Source organism: Camelina sativa, chromosome 11 (genome assembly GCF_030686135.1).
Source record: "Camelina sativa cultivar CO46 ecotype springtype chromosome 11, ASM3068613v1".
NCBI lineage: Eukaryota > Viridiplantae > Streptophyta > Magnoliopsida > Brassicales > Brassicaceae > Camelina > Camelina sativa.
This window is the reverse complement of record NC_141890.1, coordinates 12,044,753-12,061,826: the sequence shown is the minus strand read 5'-3', so window position 1 is coordinate 12,061,826 and position 17,074 is coordinate 12,044,753. Positions and strand designations below refer to the sequence as shown.

The 17,074-nt window shown below is 36.3% G+C and overlaps 1 protein-coding gene and 1 pseudogene across 1 annotated transcript; one reads left to right on the top strand and one right to left on the bottom strand.

Moving 5' to 3' along the window:
* The first annotated feature begins 1,287 nt into the window (after positions 1–1,287).
* Positions 1,288–4,101, top strand: LOC147933883 (abscisic acid 8'-hydroxylase 1-like). Its single transcript, XM_087475784.1, has 7 exons — positions 1,288–1,847; positions 1,939–2,257; positions 2,390–2,776; positions 2,898–3,063; positions 3,148–3,254; positions 3,349–3,467; positions 3,597–4,101. Exons 1-7 carry the CDS (start codon positions 1,648–1,650, stop codon positions 3,700–3,702), a joined length of 1,404 nt encoding a protein of 467 aa, XP_087331910.1. The 5' UTR covers positions 1,288–1,647; the 3' UTR covers positions 3,703–4,101.
* Positions 4,102–5,400: 1,299 nt separating this feature from the next.
* LOC147933882 (uncharacterized) lies at positions 5,401–11,163 on the bottom strand (annotated as a pseudogene).
* Between the last annotated feature and the right edge of the window lie 5,911 nt (positions 11,164–17,074).

Sequence of the window (17,074 nt, the reverse complement as noted above, 5' to 3'; positions counted from 1 at the left end):
TATATATACATTTGAGTTATTTGGCAGTGTGTGTGTTAACGTGGGAGGGAAATAGCAAGTGTTTCTGATTAATAAATAAGCCACGAAGAATACACATTCGTCTGTCATATGTTTCCATTTACTTACTAGTCCAAAAAATGTATCAATACTTTTGTATAATGTTTGTTTTCGTTCAACAGGGTTGCAGGTTTACAATGTATCATAAACCTAACATTTTACATATACGTCATGTATGTATTTCTCAGAATCAAGTTAACAAGTTAAACAAAAAAAAGAGGTTAACCAGGTTGTAGCTTATTAAACAATTTTTTATCATATGAATTGTATATTAGTTTGTATATATGTAGAAACAAAAGAATTCAAAAAATGCATAATGTTTACAATATAATAAAAAGCTATGTAAGAGTTTACAAAGAAAAAAAAAAAAAAAAAAAACAGAATCTAACATATATAAAATGTAAGAAAATAATATTTTGCATGATATTAATATGATCCAAATCCAACTTTAAAATTCCAATTAACTTCAACTTTCAAAACAAGAATCTCTTGATAAATTTTTTCATATGAATAAATGCAAATAGTATTTTCACATATATAGGTCTTTATTACTTTCTATTAAAATTTTCATATAATTTAAATATAGATTAAGAAAAAAATATAGAATATTGAGAAAACAGTTATTAACTTTCTTTTGTCTTATTTTATATGTGCATGTGATGTGTGTAATAACCTGCTACAGACACGTAAATAAATATACTACTCTATATCCTATATAATATCAGAAATATTATTTTCATATAGTAAAAATATAAGAAAAAAATACTTATCAAAAATAAATAGCTAAAACTAGTCTCAGTAGTTATCTTCATGATATCACTCCCATTCTTCATTAATATTCTATCTACTGGAAAAAAAAAACGTGTTGTCTTGAGATATAATAAAAACCAAATAAATAGTTGATGTCAATTGATGTAATTCTCAAAATATTTTTGAAATTAAGTATTTGATGAAGCATAAGAGGTTACATTCAATACCAAAGAAATCTTTAATTATATAGGTCCAAAGTTAATAAAACACACACACACACACACAAACCTTCCCTAACCCCACATTTGTCTCTACTTTTTTTTTCTCTTTTTTTTTTGTCATAATTAGGATTTATAAAAAAATTAATTATATAAAAAATTGATTTAAGGAATATAAATTTTTGGCAAGAGAACTAATTAACCAAACTAGTCCATTTGAATGGCTCTCATCTCATCTCATCTCTTTAATTAGTTTTAATTGTTTGGTCAAAATCTCACACGCTCTTTATGCATGCTCCTTGACACGTGCTATCTTCGTCTCTCTCAAATGAGCTGTCTCTCTAATAAGAGTTTCTTCTGTATAGAAAGCTCAACTTCAAACCTCTCCTCTCTCTCTCTCCTCCTCCACCTTATGAGAATAGCCTATAAAACCCATTCACATCTCCCACTTGGTTTGCATCACAAACATCTTCCCCATTACACACCAAAAACAAATAATTCAGTTTTGTTTTGTCTTTGTATAAGTTCGAGTCACAAGTTCTTCGTTGTTCAGCTACTTCTTCTCCTTTCCCACTGGTGTCAAAACACGAAGTGAGTTTGTTTTCGTTTCTGAACAAAGAAAATGGATTTCTCCGCCATGGTTCTCACTCTCCTCGCCGGAGCTTTCTTCCTTTACTCTCTCCGGTGTCTAATCTCACAGCGCCGCCGTGGATCCTCGAAACTTCCACTCCCACCGGGAACAATGGGTTGGCCTTACGTCGGCGAAACCTTCCAACTTTATTCTCAAGACCCAAATGTCTTTTTCCAATCCAAACAGAAAAGGTCGTTTTTTTTTTGAAAAAAATCGAAACTTTTGAGAAGCAATTTAATAATAATTCTGTTCTGATGATGTTTTTTTTGTTGTTGTTGCCAGGTATGGATCGGTGTTTAAGACCCATGTATTGGGATGTCCATGTGTGATGATCTCGAGTCCAGAGGCGGCCAAGTTCGTTCTGGTTACGAAATCTCATCTCTTCAAACCGACTTTTCCGGCGAGTAAAGAGAGGATGTTAGGTAAACAAGCCATCTTCTTCCACCAAGGTGACTATCACGCTAAACTCAGGAAGCTTGTTCTTCGTGCCTTCATGCCTGATTCTATCAGAAACATGGTTCCCAATATCGAATCTATCGCTCAAGATTCTCTCCGTAACTGGGATGGAACAATGATCAACACTTACCAAGAAATGAAAACTGTAAGGCTCCCCTGTTTCCTCTGTTTTTTTTTTTACTCTGCTAGAAACAGAACAAGACACATACTTTCTCCGTTTTTCTAAACAGAGCAACTCTTACTTTTATTATGATCTAAACTGGTTTTGTTTGATCAGTACACCTTCAACGTGGCGTTGCTCTCGATCTTCGGAAAAGACGAGGTTTTATACAGAGAAGATCTAAAACGATGCTACTACATTCTCGAGAAAGGTTACAATTCGATGCCAGTGAACCTCCCCGGAACACTCTTCAACAAATCCATGAAAGCTCGCAAGGAGCTCTCACAGATCCTCGCCAGAATCTTATCAGAGAGAAGACAAAACGGTTCCTCACAGAACGATCTACTCGGATCATTCATGGGAGACAAAGAAGAGCTGACCGACGAACAGATCGCCGACAACATCATCGGAGTCATCTTCGCGGCCAGAGACACGACGGCGAGTGTGATGACGTGGATCCTCAAGTACTTGGCTGAGAATCCCAACGTTCTCGAAGCCGTTACTGTAAGTAAACACATACGGACACGTATTTTGTCGTCCTTATTGGTAATAAAATCTGAGAGGAGTGGCAGTTTCGTAGTTTTGTTTGTTTGCTCATGGGTGTTTTTGGTATTTTCTTCTACAGGAAGAACATATGGCGATAAGGAAAAACAAAGAAGAAGGAGAGTCTCTAACTTGGGGAGATACAAAGAAGATGCCATTAACTCTAAGAGTCATTCAAGAAACGTTAAGAGTGGCTTCAATCTTATCTTTCACATTCAGAGAAGCTGTGGAAGATGTTGAATACGAAGGTATACTAACATACACTAAACCGATAAATAACCGGATGATCCACGAATTGAATTTTTACACTAATGATTCTATGGTTTTTACAGGATATTTGATACCTAAAGGATGGAAAGTTTTACCCCTTTTCAGAAACATTCATCATAGTGCTGATATTTTTTCAAATCCTGGAAAATTTGATCCATCAAGATTCGAGGTAACAATTATTGAATACAACAATAATACAAATGCTTTTTGTGTGTGTTGGAGTATGATTTTTACATTTAACATGAGTTGGTTTGATATAATAGGTGGCTCCAAAACCCAATACTTTCATGCCATTTGGCAATGGAACCCACTCCTGTCCTGGTAATGAATTAGCCAAGCTTGAGATGTCTATCATGATTCATCATCTGACCACCAAGTACAGGTGTGTTGTACTACTTACTTATTTACCTCCTCTTTACTTTTTGTTATTCTCTATTTTCGATTTCTTTCGAGTTTATGATATTCGAGAAAATAAAAGTGTTTCTGATGAGGGGTAGTTTTGTAATTTCAGCTGGTCGATCGTTGGAGCGAGCGACGCGATTCAGTATGGGCCATTCGCGCTCCCCCAAAACGGACTGCCCATTATGTTGGCCCGGAAGTCGGAGATCGAAGCGTAGAATGACTTACTTGCCCTTTAACTTTCTATATTTGGAAAGAGGAGAGAAAAAAAAAAAAAAAAAAATTCTTACGCAGAGATGGAGATAGATGAAAAAAAAAGTTCAAGATTTTGGTAGGAAATATCTTCCTAAATGGGAAAAGAGGAGAAAGCACCAAGTGTACAAAAATCTCCATTTTCTTATAACTTTATTAGTTTTTTCTTTTTTCTTTTTGGGAGTTTAATTTGTAATATTTTAGTTTAAGATGGGGAAAATTTGGTTACTGAATTTAGAAAAACAGGGGAAAAATGTTATATAAGTCTCGATCATATGTTTTTTTTTCCCCCTCAAAAAATATCCCATGGCTATGTTAACTGATTTGTCCTTGTTTTTCTAATATAATTTACTGGTTATATAAAATATCTGTTAGTGAACCCGTATTTGTTGATTTTTTCCTTCTCTTGCAAAGTATATTATTTACCGATAAAAATGACAGAAATAACTTGTGTTACAAGATCTTCACTTTTATAATTTAGATATTTAAATATGTGTAGTTAAATCAAGTCACTGCGCCATCTTAAGAATTAATCATTTGGGGTTTGAGAGGGTTTTCGAAATATCAGAATTTTAATATATTCTTAAGCGTTGATGACTAATTAATGTATAAATTAATTAAATATGTAGGATATATATATGCAAACGTTACAATAGTAAATATAATAGACCTAGTTGCCTCTTGTATTGTGTATATAATGTAATTCACATATCAAATAATATCATTCAGCTTACTTCTCTATATATTAGAGCCTTCGATACCTAAAGCTTAACCTAAATTTTTATTTTAACGCCGCTTTCACCAATTTTTCGTTTTTCTTTTTGCCATGTCGTCTACTACATTCTCATGTAAACTGGTTTTGGCCGTACCAATCAGTTGCAAAACAGGCTATCTATTCAAAAGAAAAGAAAAAGATTTCAAACTCAAGTAGGGTTCTATTGAGTTGGTGCAACAATTCGTGAATCTCAAGATGCACTAACCACGCTATACTGTCACTACTCGTAAAAATGTGTATCTAAGACGGTTAATGTCCTAAACGGTTGAAAAAGTTTTCTATATCTTCTTTTTGTCAACAAAACTGATTGATCGTACTAAAAATTTGAGATAACAAAAGAAATTTTAGTTGAATTAGTTTTGAGCTGTTTGGCTCAATTTATCCAAATTATAGAAACAATACAAAGTAACTTAGTTGATCATTCTATTTTTCTACGTTGGAATACAATCATCATATCAACTACACGTCTACACCCTACCACATTTTTTTTGTAGAGTCACCACATCAATGAATATGTCTATAGTATCGCCACAGTACTCATTATAGACATTTTAGATTGACGTAAAACAAAAACAAAAACGACTATATATTCAAATAATTTGACGGACGACTTTGACCATCATCACTCGTGAATTATGTGGTCATCGTCGCTGTAATTATATTACTTTTTCAACGTATTATTATTTTATTTTAATTTTCACTGGTGACTGGTGAGGTATGTATATAAAATCACCATTCACGATATAATAATGTACCATGATTGAGAATATTGAGGAACAGCTGTTATTGCTTCCTCGACGATCAAATATCAAACCGGCTATCAATTTGTAGTCACTATCTTGCGTCTTTTTTTTTTTTTTCTTGGGTCAAACACTTGCTTTTTCATTCATCAAATTGGGTTCATTACAGATAAAACGTTTTTTGCAAGGCCATCCGCCTGAAGGTTGAACTCTCTAGGGATAAATTTGAAACAACACAAGCTAAGTTGAGAGGATAGAGAGAGGATATCATGAAGAATCTCATGGAGTTCCTTTGATTGGATCTCCCGATTAAGAGCTTTGACAAAGTTCAGCGAGTCAGAAGCGAAGATGATGTTGGTGAAAGCCGATTCAATGGCCACTCTTACTGCTGTCAGAGTTGCTAAAGCTTCAGCCATCAACGGTGAGGACACAAACGGAGTCGACGACTCTCCCTCCAAGATCAGGGTGTCGTTAGGGTCCTTGAAAACCCATCCAAAGCCCGCGTGGTTGTCCACTCGCCAGGCTGCATCCGAATAGGCCACAACGGCAGATCCCCGATTTGGGAAACTCGGGGGGTCGCGTCTGTGGACTGGTTTGATCCTGGATTTCGATTGGGCCTCTTGCCATTCTCGACAACGTACAATCGCCAGCAATAGGGTTTCCATAGGGGTTTGGGGGTTTTTGTTAAAAATCTTTTGATTTCGTGCCGTCCAAATCGACCATAGTATCCATGGTGCGAGGGGACCCAGGGTTATGCCCGTAGGTGGGAGGCTTGTCAGCTTTCCCGAGATGGTGATGCCCGATTTGATTGTACTAACTTCCTGTGTCCTGAGTGTGGTGGACAGTGGAGCCATATGCCATAAACGTTCCGCAAAAGGGCAGTGAAAGAACAAATGAATAGTCGTCTCTTCGGCTCCACCGTGAGGGCATACCACATTTGCATCGATCTGTTTCTGTTGTAGCTTTGCTCCCACTGGGAGTGCCTCTTGAGCCAGTTTCCAAAGGAACATTTTGATCTTTGGTGAGCATCTTACTTGCCAAATGGAAGAGAGCCAGTTAAAATCGGTTGCTGGAGGTGGTGGTAGAGGGTTGTCTCCTCTTTCGCTCAGTTGAAATGCCTCATAGTATCCCGATTTTGTCGTGTATATACCAGTCGTGGTTGGTAGCCAAGCCCATTTATTTAGTGCCCCTGTTGTACTTGGCCTCAGTTTTAGGATATCATGCTCGTAGGCAGGTAGGATTTCTCTTAATAAGGGTACATTCCAATCACCCGAATCCGGGAGAATAAGGTCCGCAACGCACAGTGAACTTGAAGCTTCTGTTGGAGGGCCCATTGGACACACCGGCTTGGTTAAAGATAACCAGGGGCTGTACCAGATTGGTGTATCCTTACCATTTCCGATAATCTGGCCTAGTCTTTTCTTCAGTAGGTCACGACCGATACATATGCCCCTCCAACCATGTGAAGCATTTGCAGACATAGGGCAATCTAAAAAGGAGGAAGACTTACAATATTTTCCAATCAGTACTTTGGCCAAGAGACACTCTGGATTTGTAATTAGTCTCCAACCGAGTTTTGCTAGTAGTGCATCATTGAAATTCTTAATCTCTCTGAAACCCAAACCACCCTGTTTAAACGATCTTGTCATTCTCCTCCAGGATATCCAGCACATCTTCTTCCTACCGGAGTTTGAATCCCACTAGAATCTAGTGAGTGCAGATTGGATTCTTTTGCAGAGGGCGTTAGGAAGTTTGAAGCAAGTCATAGTGTATGTGGGCATAGAAGAGAGGACCGACTTGAGTAAGGTAAGCTTCCCCGCCGCAGATAGGAATCTTGAGGACCAGCTGATTGCTCTTTGTTTGATGCGATCTACAATTTATGTGAACAGATCCTTCTTTTTTCTTCCAAAGAGCTCAGGAAGTCCCAGGTATTTACCTTGACCGCCCTCTTTTGAGATAGCTAGATCTCTTTTTACCCTTTCTTTGGTCGCAACACTGGTATTCTTAGCAAAGGTGACTGATGATTTCTCTGTATTAATCTTCTGACCTGATGCATCTTCATATTTTTGCAATATTTGTTTGAGTTTCAAACAACTTTTATGGTCAGCTCTACAGAAGAACATAGTATCATCAGCGAATAATAAATGATTAACCCGAGGACTAGCTTTTGCCACTCTGATACCAGGAAGACTTCCTTGTTCCTGAGCCTTGTTGCATAGACCATATAGCACTTCACTACATAGGATGAAGACGTAAGGAGAAAGCGGGTCTCCCTGTCTGATGCCTCTTGTTGGTACTACCGATCCTAAAGCCTGGCCGTTTATGAGGTAAGAATACGACACAGAGGTAATACATTGCATGGTCCACCGGATCCAAATCTTGTGAAAACCCATTCTCTCCAGCACTGCCTCAATAAAATCCCATTCTAACCTGTCGTAAGCTTTGCTCATGTCAGTTTTAACTGCCATGGACACCCTTACTTTTGCATTTGAAGTTTTCAGGTAATGTAGGGTCTCATGTGTGATCAGGACATTGTCGGATATTGCTCTGTGGGGCACAAATGCCGATTGGTTTTCGGAGATACATTTCTGCAGAATAGGTTGTAGACGCTTGGTTAAGATTTTGGAGATGATCTTGTAGTATACTGAGCATAGTGCGATAGGTCTATAGTCTGAAACCCTTTGTGGGCTTGGAATCTTGGGGATGAGCCTAACATGTGTGTGATTTATTTGCGGAGGTAAAATACCAGATACAAAGAAAGCTTGAATTTCCGCAATGATTTCAGTCCCCACTGTGTTCCAATTGGATTGGAAGAAGCTTGCTGAGAAGCCATCTGGCCCTGGGGCTTTATCCGGGTTAATGTCAAAGCAGGCTCTGTGAATTTCCTCTGCAGTTGGGATAACCGTCAGTTTGTCATTATCTTGTGAGGATATGCACGGGTTTAGGGCTTCCAGTACGACTGATCTCCTGTCACCTTCCTGTGAGGTAAAGATTTGTTGGAAATACTCTGTTATAGTCTGTACTATCTCTTTTTCCTCAAACACCGGGGCTCCCGCCGCTGATTCCATGACAGAAATATTGTTAATAGCTCTCCGACCTTTTGTTGCAGCATGGAAGTATCCGGTGTTTTTATCTCCCAAGGTTAGCCAGAGCTGTCGACTACGTTGCTGCCAGAAGGCTTCTTCTTGCTTATACACATTGAGTAGTTTCATGTTGATGAGGGAGATTTCTTCTTGGTTGTCTATATCAGACTTCATGCATGTTTCTAACTTCTCTCTTAGCACGTTAATCTCCTTTTGGCTGTTTTCATGTTGGGCCTTACTCCAGGTGATTATAGCATGGCGACAGGCGCTTATACGTTCATTAACAGATCCCGCAGGAATCGAGCCCCAAGCAGTGAGTATTATATTATGCACATCCACATTCTCTTTTAACCTCCTATCATATCTAAATAAGCTTTTCCTTCTTTTTTTGATAGGGTCAAACGACGTTACTAGAGGACGGTGGTCTGAGCCTTCAAATCTCAAGTATTCACTACGACCCGAGGGAAATTCAACAACCCATTCACTGTTTGACATGGCTCTGTCTAGTCGGCAGCGGACCATATGGGTATGTCTTTTACCCCTCCAGGACAGGTAACAGCCAATGTGTTTTAAATCATATAAATCGCAAGAAGACATAAATGACCTCAAGGCAGTAAATGATCCTTCTGTTCTTTGTGGTCCACCAGCCTTTTCAGTATCATTTATTATATCATTGAAGTCACCGATGAGAAACCAAGGACCGCTTCTGCTGGTATCTAGCTCTTGGATCTGATTCCAAATGAGTTCACGCTTTGTGCTGTCTGGTTCTCCATAAACAAATGTAGAGAAAAACACTTTTCCTTTTGATGAGATCTTTGTATCAATATAGTTTGGACACGATTGAAGTATTTCAATGTCTATGCTTGTTTTACAAAACAGGGCAAGGCCCCCAACTGTGGTTGGTGAAGGAGGGACTAGAAAGGACGAGGAATAACCCATCCAATCTAGGTGTTGGAGGACAATCTAGGTGCGAGTCTCCATGAGGAATAATACATCAGGGGAAATCTTCTTCTTGATATCCCTTAGCCTCTGGCCTGTTATGGGATTCCTCAACCCACAACAGTTCCAGCTCAATACCCTTAAGGAAGAGGAGCTGGCAGATTCGGAAAATCCACCATTCGTTTCTTGCTTGTCGGGAACAAGGTAATTTTGGGTCCAGTCTGTTTTGAGGTCTTTTGTTTACCAGTCCTTGATGGTCCGGCTTCAGTCGAAGATACTTTGTTTCGTGACTCTTTATCTTTTGCAGCTCCTCCCAAGGTATTAGACCTTCCCACTTGAGGCTTTTGATTTTTCTTTGGTGAACCAATGGTAAGGTTTCGTTTCTGTGATTTTGCTCCCATTAAGGTGGTATTTGCTTTTGGTGCACCTTTTGATGATGGTGGTCGACCTCTAATCTTCTTTTGGTTCTCCACCTCATGGGTGATTGGTCTTGGTAAATCCTCAGGAAGGGTTCCACTTGGAGTAAAAGAACCAATTGTTGGAGAAGGTAAACCTTGGGGTGCATCAGGGACTGGTTCTGTAGATGCCGCTAGAATACAGTCTGCTGTGGTAGCCATCATATTCCTACTTTCACCCTGGATCACTCGCATTTTCCTTGCAGCACTTTCGGTTTGGTCAACACAAGACGTATACTGGATTGTGACTTCTCTGAGATCATTTAAAATTTGTTCTCTTGATATTGTTTGCAGTGGAGGTGGGGTAGTTGGGTCTGGACTAGTGGTTGTCCTCTCCAAAGGGGGACGGCGGGCTCTGGACGAAACAGACGTTTCTTGGCTGGGCAGAGCAGGGGATACAGTCTTTGCTCTCCATTCCAAATTTTGACGTCTGAGGTGGTTTTCATTTCCGCGGTGTGACCAGCTTAGGCGACTATCTCTTTGAGAGGATCTGGTTTGTTGGTCTGAGCCTCGCCCAGGAGATCTACGATGGGAGATCATTGGGTGGTTATTCGAACTAGTTTCCACTTGAGAGTAGTCTCGATCCTCCAGGTTTACTGCTTTCCTCTTTCTGTGATTATAGGACTGCTCAGGATACTTTCTCAGTTCCAGTGCCCTTGTCCTCTCTTTTGGTGCAGTGAAATTGTCCTGAGGGGTATAGTAGTTTCTGGAGATAGACTGAGAGGCCGTTGGTTCAGGTTGCCGTTGAGTTGTGTGATACGTCTCTTTTTGGTTAGCTAGCCCCGGACAGTTTTTAATCATGGGTGAGACGGAAGCAGTGTGTGCAGTGGTTTTTAAGATTTTTGTAGTCCAGGTATACTACTGCTTCTTTTCCATTAGCAAATTCCACGACCGTTTCTTTTGTTAGGGGTTGTAGTCCGTTGATTAGGACTTTTACCTTAGCCGTTGCAGGTGTGATCTCCAGATCCACGAATTCTCCCAACTCTTCTGCAATTGTTTGTAGCATCTCTGGTTGCCAGAAGTGTTTTGGGAGCCCTTGTAGTTCGATCCAGAAAGGTATCATAGCTGGGAAGGTCTCAGAGATTATTGGTTCCCACTTTTGTAGTATAACCATCCATTGGTCGAAGAAGTAAGGTCTGTTGTCCAGGACCTTTTGCATGTCCTCTTCATACTCAAAGGTGAATTGAAAGCAGTCTTTCCCAAGATCTGCGCCCGTGGCTGAGCCCCTTAGATTCCAGCGGTTTGATAGGAAGGGAAACAACAACCATAGACGTTGAGCAGACGGGTTTGTGAGTCTTCCCATGAGAGTAAAGGCATTTGCTTCAACAAGCTCTGTTGTATCAAGGTCTGGTGCTCGGATACGTTTGCGTGGGGGTGGAGAGTAGCCATGCTCTATACCTTTTCCTTTGAGGTGGTAAGGTATGTTTCTGTCCATTTTGTTAGATAGGTTTGAAACACTGCGGGTTTGACTACACACGTAGGGATTGAGCACTAAATTTTTGTGGATTTACCAGGGTTCAAAAACGGTTTTCAAGGGTTTGCAAAGGTTACAGAAGGTAAACAAGGTTAAAGAGAGTAATAGGGAAACGAGATGTACCAATAGTGTTACTGCAGATCGAGGATGTCCAGCTTGAAGATGCAGATTAGGGAGGTTTGGGGGGTGGAGTTGCCGAACTCTTCAACCAGATTCCCAGAATTCAAAATGTTCATTGCTTAGACTGGCGGATAAAAGATTGATTCAGTGCTTTTTGGTGGTTTCTTGCGTCTTATTATCTTCTTTTTCTTTATAAAGATTATGTATTTATATTCTGATATATATTCTTCCTAAAGAAATATTTGAAAAGCAAATATTAAAATCTAATGGGACATTGGACAAGTGAACCAACTGTACAATGATATCATAAAATTCGGTAAAAGTTGTCATCTAATAAGAATAAATATAAACAAAAATCCTTTTCTTCTTATGGGGAGAAAAATCTAAACAAAAATCCTATGCGTCCTTTTCTCTCGGAAAATTTACTGATTGTAGATGTATATTACCGCTAGATAAAAACTGATGTGTTAAGTTAATGGTGAGTAAAAATTACAATTATATATATTAGTATTAGTATATACTCTATGAAGTAAACAAAGATAGTTTGAGCATTATTATTATGTTTACGTGTTTTGGGGTCTTTGTGTTACTTTACGTCATGTTGTCGTCCTTTAAATGTACCATGCTCCATGATCTTCACTTCATCTTCTAAATATAGAATACTATAGATATTACATGATAGATGGTCCCGAATATGCCGGTCCATTGTAGTTTTTTTTTACAGAAATTTATATCTACGAGAACTTGCATTTGTGGATACTGGATAGTTTCCTTTTTTTTTTTTTGTGAAAAAGCAAAAACTGCATATGTGTTTAATAAAAAAATTACAAACCAGTGTTAAATTAAGACTTATCAGATGTTATACTGAATTATCCATTTGATATACCACTTTCGTTTTCAACTTGGGATATTAATGGATAGTTTGTTAAAGATATATATCACCACAAAAATAATAATCAAATCCACTTGTGGATATTTATGCGATATTTGTATTAATAGTCTCAAGATTCTTAATTTATATGTCAAAGAGTAAATCCGGCTATCTCAAAACAAAATAAAATTTGCGTTTTATTTTATCTGTTACTACTAAATATAACAAAATATTGATTGGATCGCTTTTAATTTAGGCTCTGTTGGTTTGGTGAACTAACATAATATCTGGATACAACATCAAGACGCAGTATTTGGACGCAATATCTAGATGATGTTTGTTTGTGTTATTGGTTCATGTATCCATAAATTGTATTTAGATGCAATTATGTTTGTTTTGTAATTTGATATTTTTATCTAGATACAATATATATAAAAAAACCAAAAAACCCTTTTATTTATGTTGAAGATGTTTTAGTGGTTTTAATTTATTGATGTTTTAAGCTTATTTTCATATTAATTTTAAATAAACATTTTAAAATGAGATTTTACGTTTTTAGTAAAAAAACGAGATTTTGCATTTTTTGCGGAAAAACATGATATTGCAGTTTTGCGAAAAACGTGATTTTGCAATTTTGGCGGGAAAACATAATTTTGTGTTGTTGCGTTTTTTGGCGGAAAACGTAATTTTGCGAGTTTGACGGAAAAACGAGATTTTGCGGTTTTGGCAGAAAAATGTAATTTTGCGACTTTTGGCAGAAAACGAGATTTTGCGGTTTTGGTGGAAAACAAATTTTTGCGGTTTTGGCAAGAAAACGAGTTTTTGCGGTTTTGGAGAAAAAACGAGATTTTGCGGTTTTGGCGAGAAAACTAGATTTTGCGGTTTTGGCGAGAAAACGAGATTTTGCTGTTTTGGCAGGAAAACAAGTTTTTGCGGTTTTGGAGGAAAAACGAGATTTTGCGGTCTTAGCGAGAAAACTAGATTTTGCGATTTTGGCGAGAAAACAAGATTTTACGGTTTTGGCGGGAAAACGAGTTTTTGCGGTTTTGGAGAAAAAATCAGATTTTACGGTTTTGGCGATAAAACGAGTTTTTGCGGTTTTGGAGGAAAACGAGATTTTGCGGTTTTGGCAGGAAAATGTAATTTTGCGGTTTTAGCTGAAAAATGTAATTTGCGGTTTTAGTGAGAAAACAAGATTTTGCGGGTTGTTGGGTGAAGAATTGAGATTTTAGGGCTGTATGTATATTAGAATTGAGAAAAAAATATTTTATAATTATTTAATTAAAATAGGGATATTTTAGACTTTTACCAATTATGGATGAATTTACCTCATCCAAACTCTCCAAAAAAATTATTCAGAAATTCAACTTTTTTTGGATGAGTTTTCAAAACTCATCCAAATACCTAATCTAGTTCATTTCTTAATTGTCACTAAACTAACAATAACATGCATTTGCATTCAGATACTGTCTGGTTCACCAAACGAAGAGCACCTTAGTGGTTTGTGTCGGAACTGTCGTTACCCATATATAAGTATAGAAAAATACATATCATTTTGAAGTAACTCGAATCAAGTCCTAAAACTCGATCCTAACGTTATTATTTTTTCGTTGTATTTGTTTTGCAAACAAACAAACACACACATACAAACAAAGAATGAAGTAAGGAACTTCAACAGTTATAGAATTCTACGTACATATGGAGATTTTTCTACGTGATCAGATTCTTTCACTGGCCTACTAATATCAATTTATTTTCGTACCAAATCAGCTATATTTTAATCCTGCCAATCGGTTCTCTCAACATATATTCGAATAAGAATAATGATGATGAGGTCATAATTGATTATAATTTAAAAGAGATCTGTCGCATTCTAATTGCACCAGTGCAAGTTATGATGCACACCAACAACATACATAAGGATTAAGGAACCGCGCATTGTGCTTTGACCTCAAATTAAGAACTAAGGATTATATATATGCTCTTCAGCAGAAATATATATATTTTTTTTTTTTTTGACAAGAGCAGAAATATCTATTTGACTTATAAACATAATTAGTTTTTATATATTTCATAAGTTATGTACGTGTCCAATCAATCAACTGCATTACGTGGATTGTTGCAAATTTAATAAATGTGATGATCATTTAGTTAATTACGAAGAATAAACAGTCTGGCCAAGAGTGTTGTATATTAGTTGACTTGTAAGCCATAAATTAACATCATAAATAATAATAGTTATTTACGAAATATAATAACTTTTTCAGTTTCGTGTCTTTCGATTTAAATTATAAATTGAAGATCATAGTTTCAAATAATTTCAATCAAATGTGTGCTTTTGGCTTTGGCACTTGCCTTCTTGATCTTTTCATGTGGTTTTTTGCTTTAAAGTTAACGCTATGATACTCAAAATTCGCTTTTTAACAAATACGTACATATATATATATATATATATGACACGCGCACACACACACACACAAAATGATATAGAAGAATCCATTTACCTATGAAAGCGTGTGATAATTCATATGGTCGGTAGAAAGTACACAATCACAAGGGCTTGTTTGTTGAGTGACTTGAGTCCCAGTCATCCATTATGAATGTCTACTGAATCCCCAACAGTGTGATTTTATTTATTACAAAAGAATAGATCATTTAAATTTAAAATATGTATAAAGTCACAAGATGATCATTTCCCAACAAATCTTATGGTTGTGATAAAAGTCACAATGTGTTTGTTTTATCTAACAACCTATGAACAACTTTTCTAACCTTCAAAAATATTATTGCATGAATTGCAACCGAACCAAAACCAAAGTATCACTCATCTTAATTGAACAAGTTAACCTGACACAATGCATTAACCGGTTTGCACATGAAGCGAGTTAGCGTTGTTACTAGATTTGACAAGACTAGTAAAGCATATACAAATGCAGGGAATGCAACTTTAACACAATATTTTCATTGCAATTGTCTCGAATCTGTTTTGTATTTCCCGGTGAACAAGAGGAAGCATGTAGAAGGAAATCAACAAGTTTAGAAGAACAAATCATAAAGACGAATCATATACTGAACTGAAGGTACATGGCTTTAAAAAAAAATGTTAATTTAAAACCGTTTAACAAGAAAAAAGAAGGTTGAAATAGTAATGCTCAAACTAAAACAGAAGTCAAGACACTTCTCGAAGTCGGAAACTAAGTTTTTTTAAAAACAGATATTTGGAAAAACTAAAAAATATAAATATATAATTATATTTGTTTTATTAATATTTTGATACATTGAGTGAAAAAAAATTTATCTAGTTGATATTTATTATTTACGAAAGCTATAAAAAGTGACAACATATATCATAATTTTAAAATAATTAGAATTATTTCTTTTAGAATTTTAATTCATTGTATAATTTCTGTATAAGATAATCAGGGTTTTTTAGAAAATAAATTATTTTATAAGAAGTAGAAATTAGAAATTAATTTTATAATTTTTTTTGTAGAAATATATTATTTTTATAATTATTAATAAAAAATTAGGGTTTTTAGAAAATAAAGAAAAGTTTTTATTTATTTATCCAGCGTTTTATAGTAATGGTGGTATTCTTGACAATTATCTTATGTCAAATTTTCAAGATTAGTAACGAAATGTATAATTTTTTTAGATAATTTTTTTTAAAAGCAATATAATATATTATTCCTTTTCTTTTTAGATTTAGTACAATAAATAAAGTCTTTTGTTTAATATAATTTTTTAGCAAAACAATTTTTTTCTTTCTTTTTATATGTGGTGAATCTCTGATAGATATATTGACAGCGTTGTTCAAAAAAATATATATATATATATATATAGACGTATGACAGCGATACACTACAAGAAAACATGTCATAGCCGACTACATTTTACGACTATTATTCAGTCGCTAAAGTTAGCGACTATTTGGTTACTCCGTTATTACTATTTTACGACTAAATAAAAACGATCGTACAGTAGTCGCTAAATTGCGATCAAATTCAGTAGTCGTCAAAATAGTCGCCATTTAACGACTACGTTACGACTAATATATAGAATTATAAATGCATTCGTAACCTTGTCGTTATATAGTCCCTCAGTTACGACTATCTAGGTAGACGCATACAAGTCACCAAATTAGGCGACTATATTACGACAATATCGGTGGGTCGTAACGTAGTCGTATAATAGTCGTAAAATATCGGTATTATAATTCACGTTTTTTTCGTTTGGGGGGTTGGTGTACTTGTATTATGCGACTGAATTTTAATAGTCGCTTGGTAGTCGCCAAAATTGCCTATATATACCAGCTTCACCACTTCTTCTCTCTTCACTCACCATTTCTTCTCTTCTCACTCAATAAACACAAACACATTTCCGAAAATTAAAAAAAAAATCTTCCAAAAAAAAAAAAAAAAATTCTATTACTCTTGTATAATGTCTGGGAATTACAATTATAGTAATTATCGAGAGTGGATGTATAAGAGGTTCGATGAAGTGACGGGCAATTTTTCGGCGGAGTTTACAACGGGGATGGAGCAATTCATGGCATTTGCAAATAGTCAATCTCTAGCACAAAATAATGGGGGTATGTTCCACTGTCCTTGTAGTCGTTGTAAGAACGATAAATTTATGTCGGGAAAAAGAATTTGGAATCATCTTTTTAGCAATGGATTTATGCCTGATTATTATATTTGGTATAAACATGGGGAAGAAATCAATATGGATATAGGAACAAGTTATGTTGGTAGTGATCAAGAAGTAGATAATGTAGATGTGGGTAATGTAGTAGAAAATCCATATGTTGATATGGTGAATGATGCATTTCGTTATAATGTGGGGTTAGATGATAACTATCATGAGGGTAGTTCTCAAAAT

What these genes read in the sequence shown, in the direction of transcription:
- LOC147933883 (XM_087475784.1), top strand. Translation starts at nt 1,648, where the DNA reads ATGGATTTCTCCGCCATGGTTCTCACTCTCCTCGCCGGAGCTTTCTTC. An exon ending in ACGTTCTCGAAGCCGTTACT is followed by an intron (nt 2,777 to 2,897) that starts GTAAGTAAACAC and finishes TTTCTTCTACAG; the next exon opens with GAAGAACATATGGCGATAAG. An exon ending in GGAAGATGTTGAATACGAAG is followed by an intron (nt 3,064 to 3,147) that starts GTATACTAACAT and finishes TGGTTTTTACAG; the next exon opens with GATATTTGATACCTAAAGGA.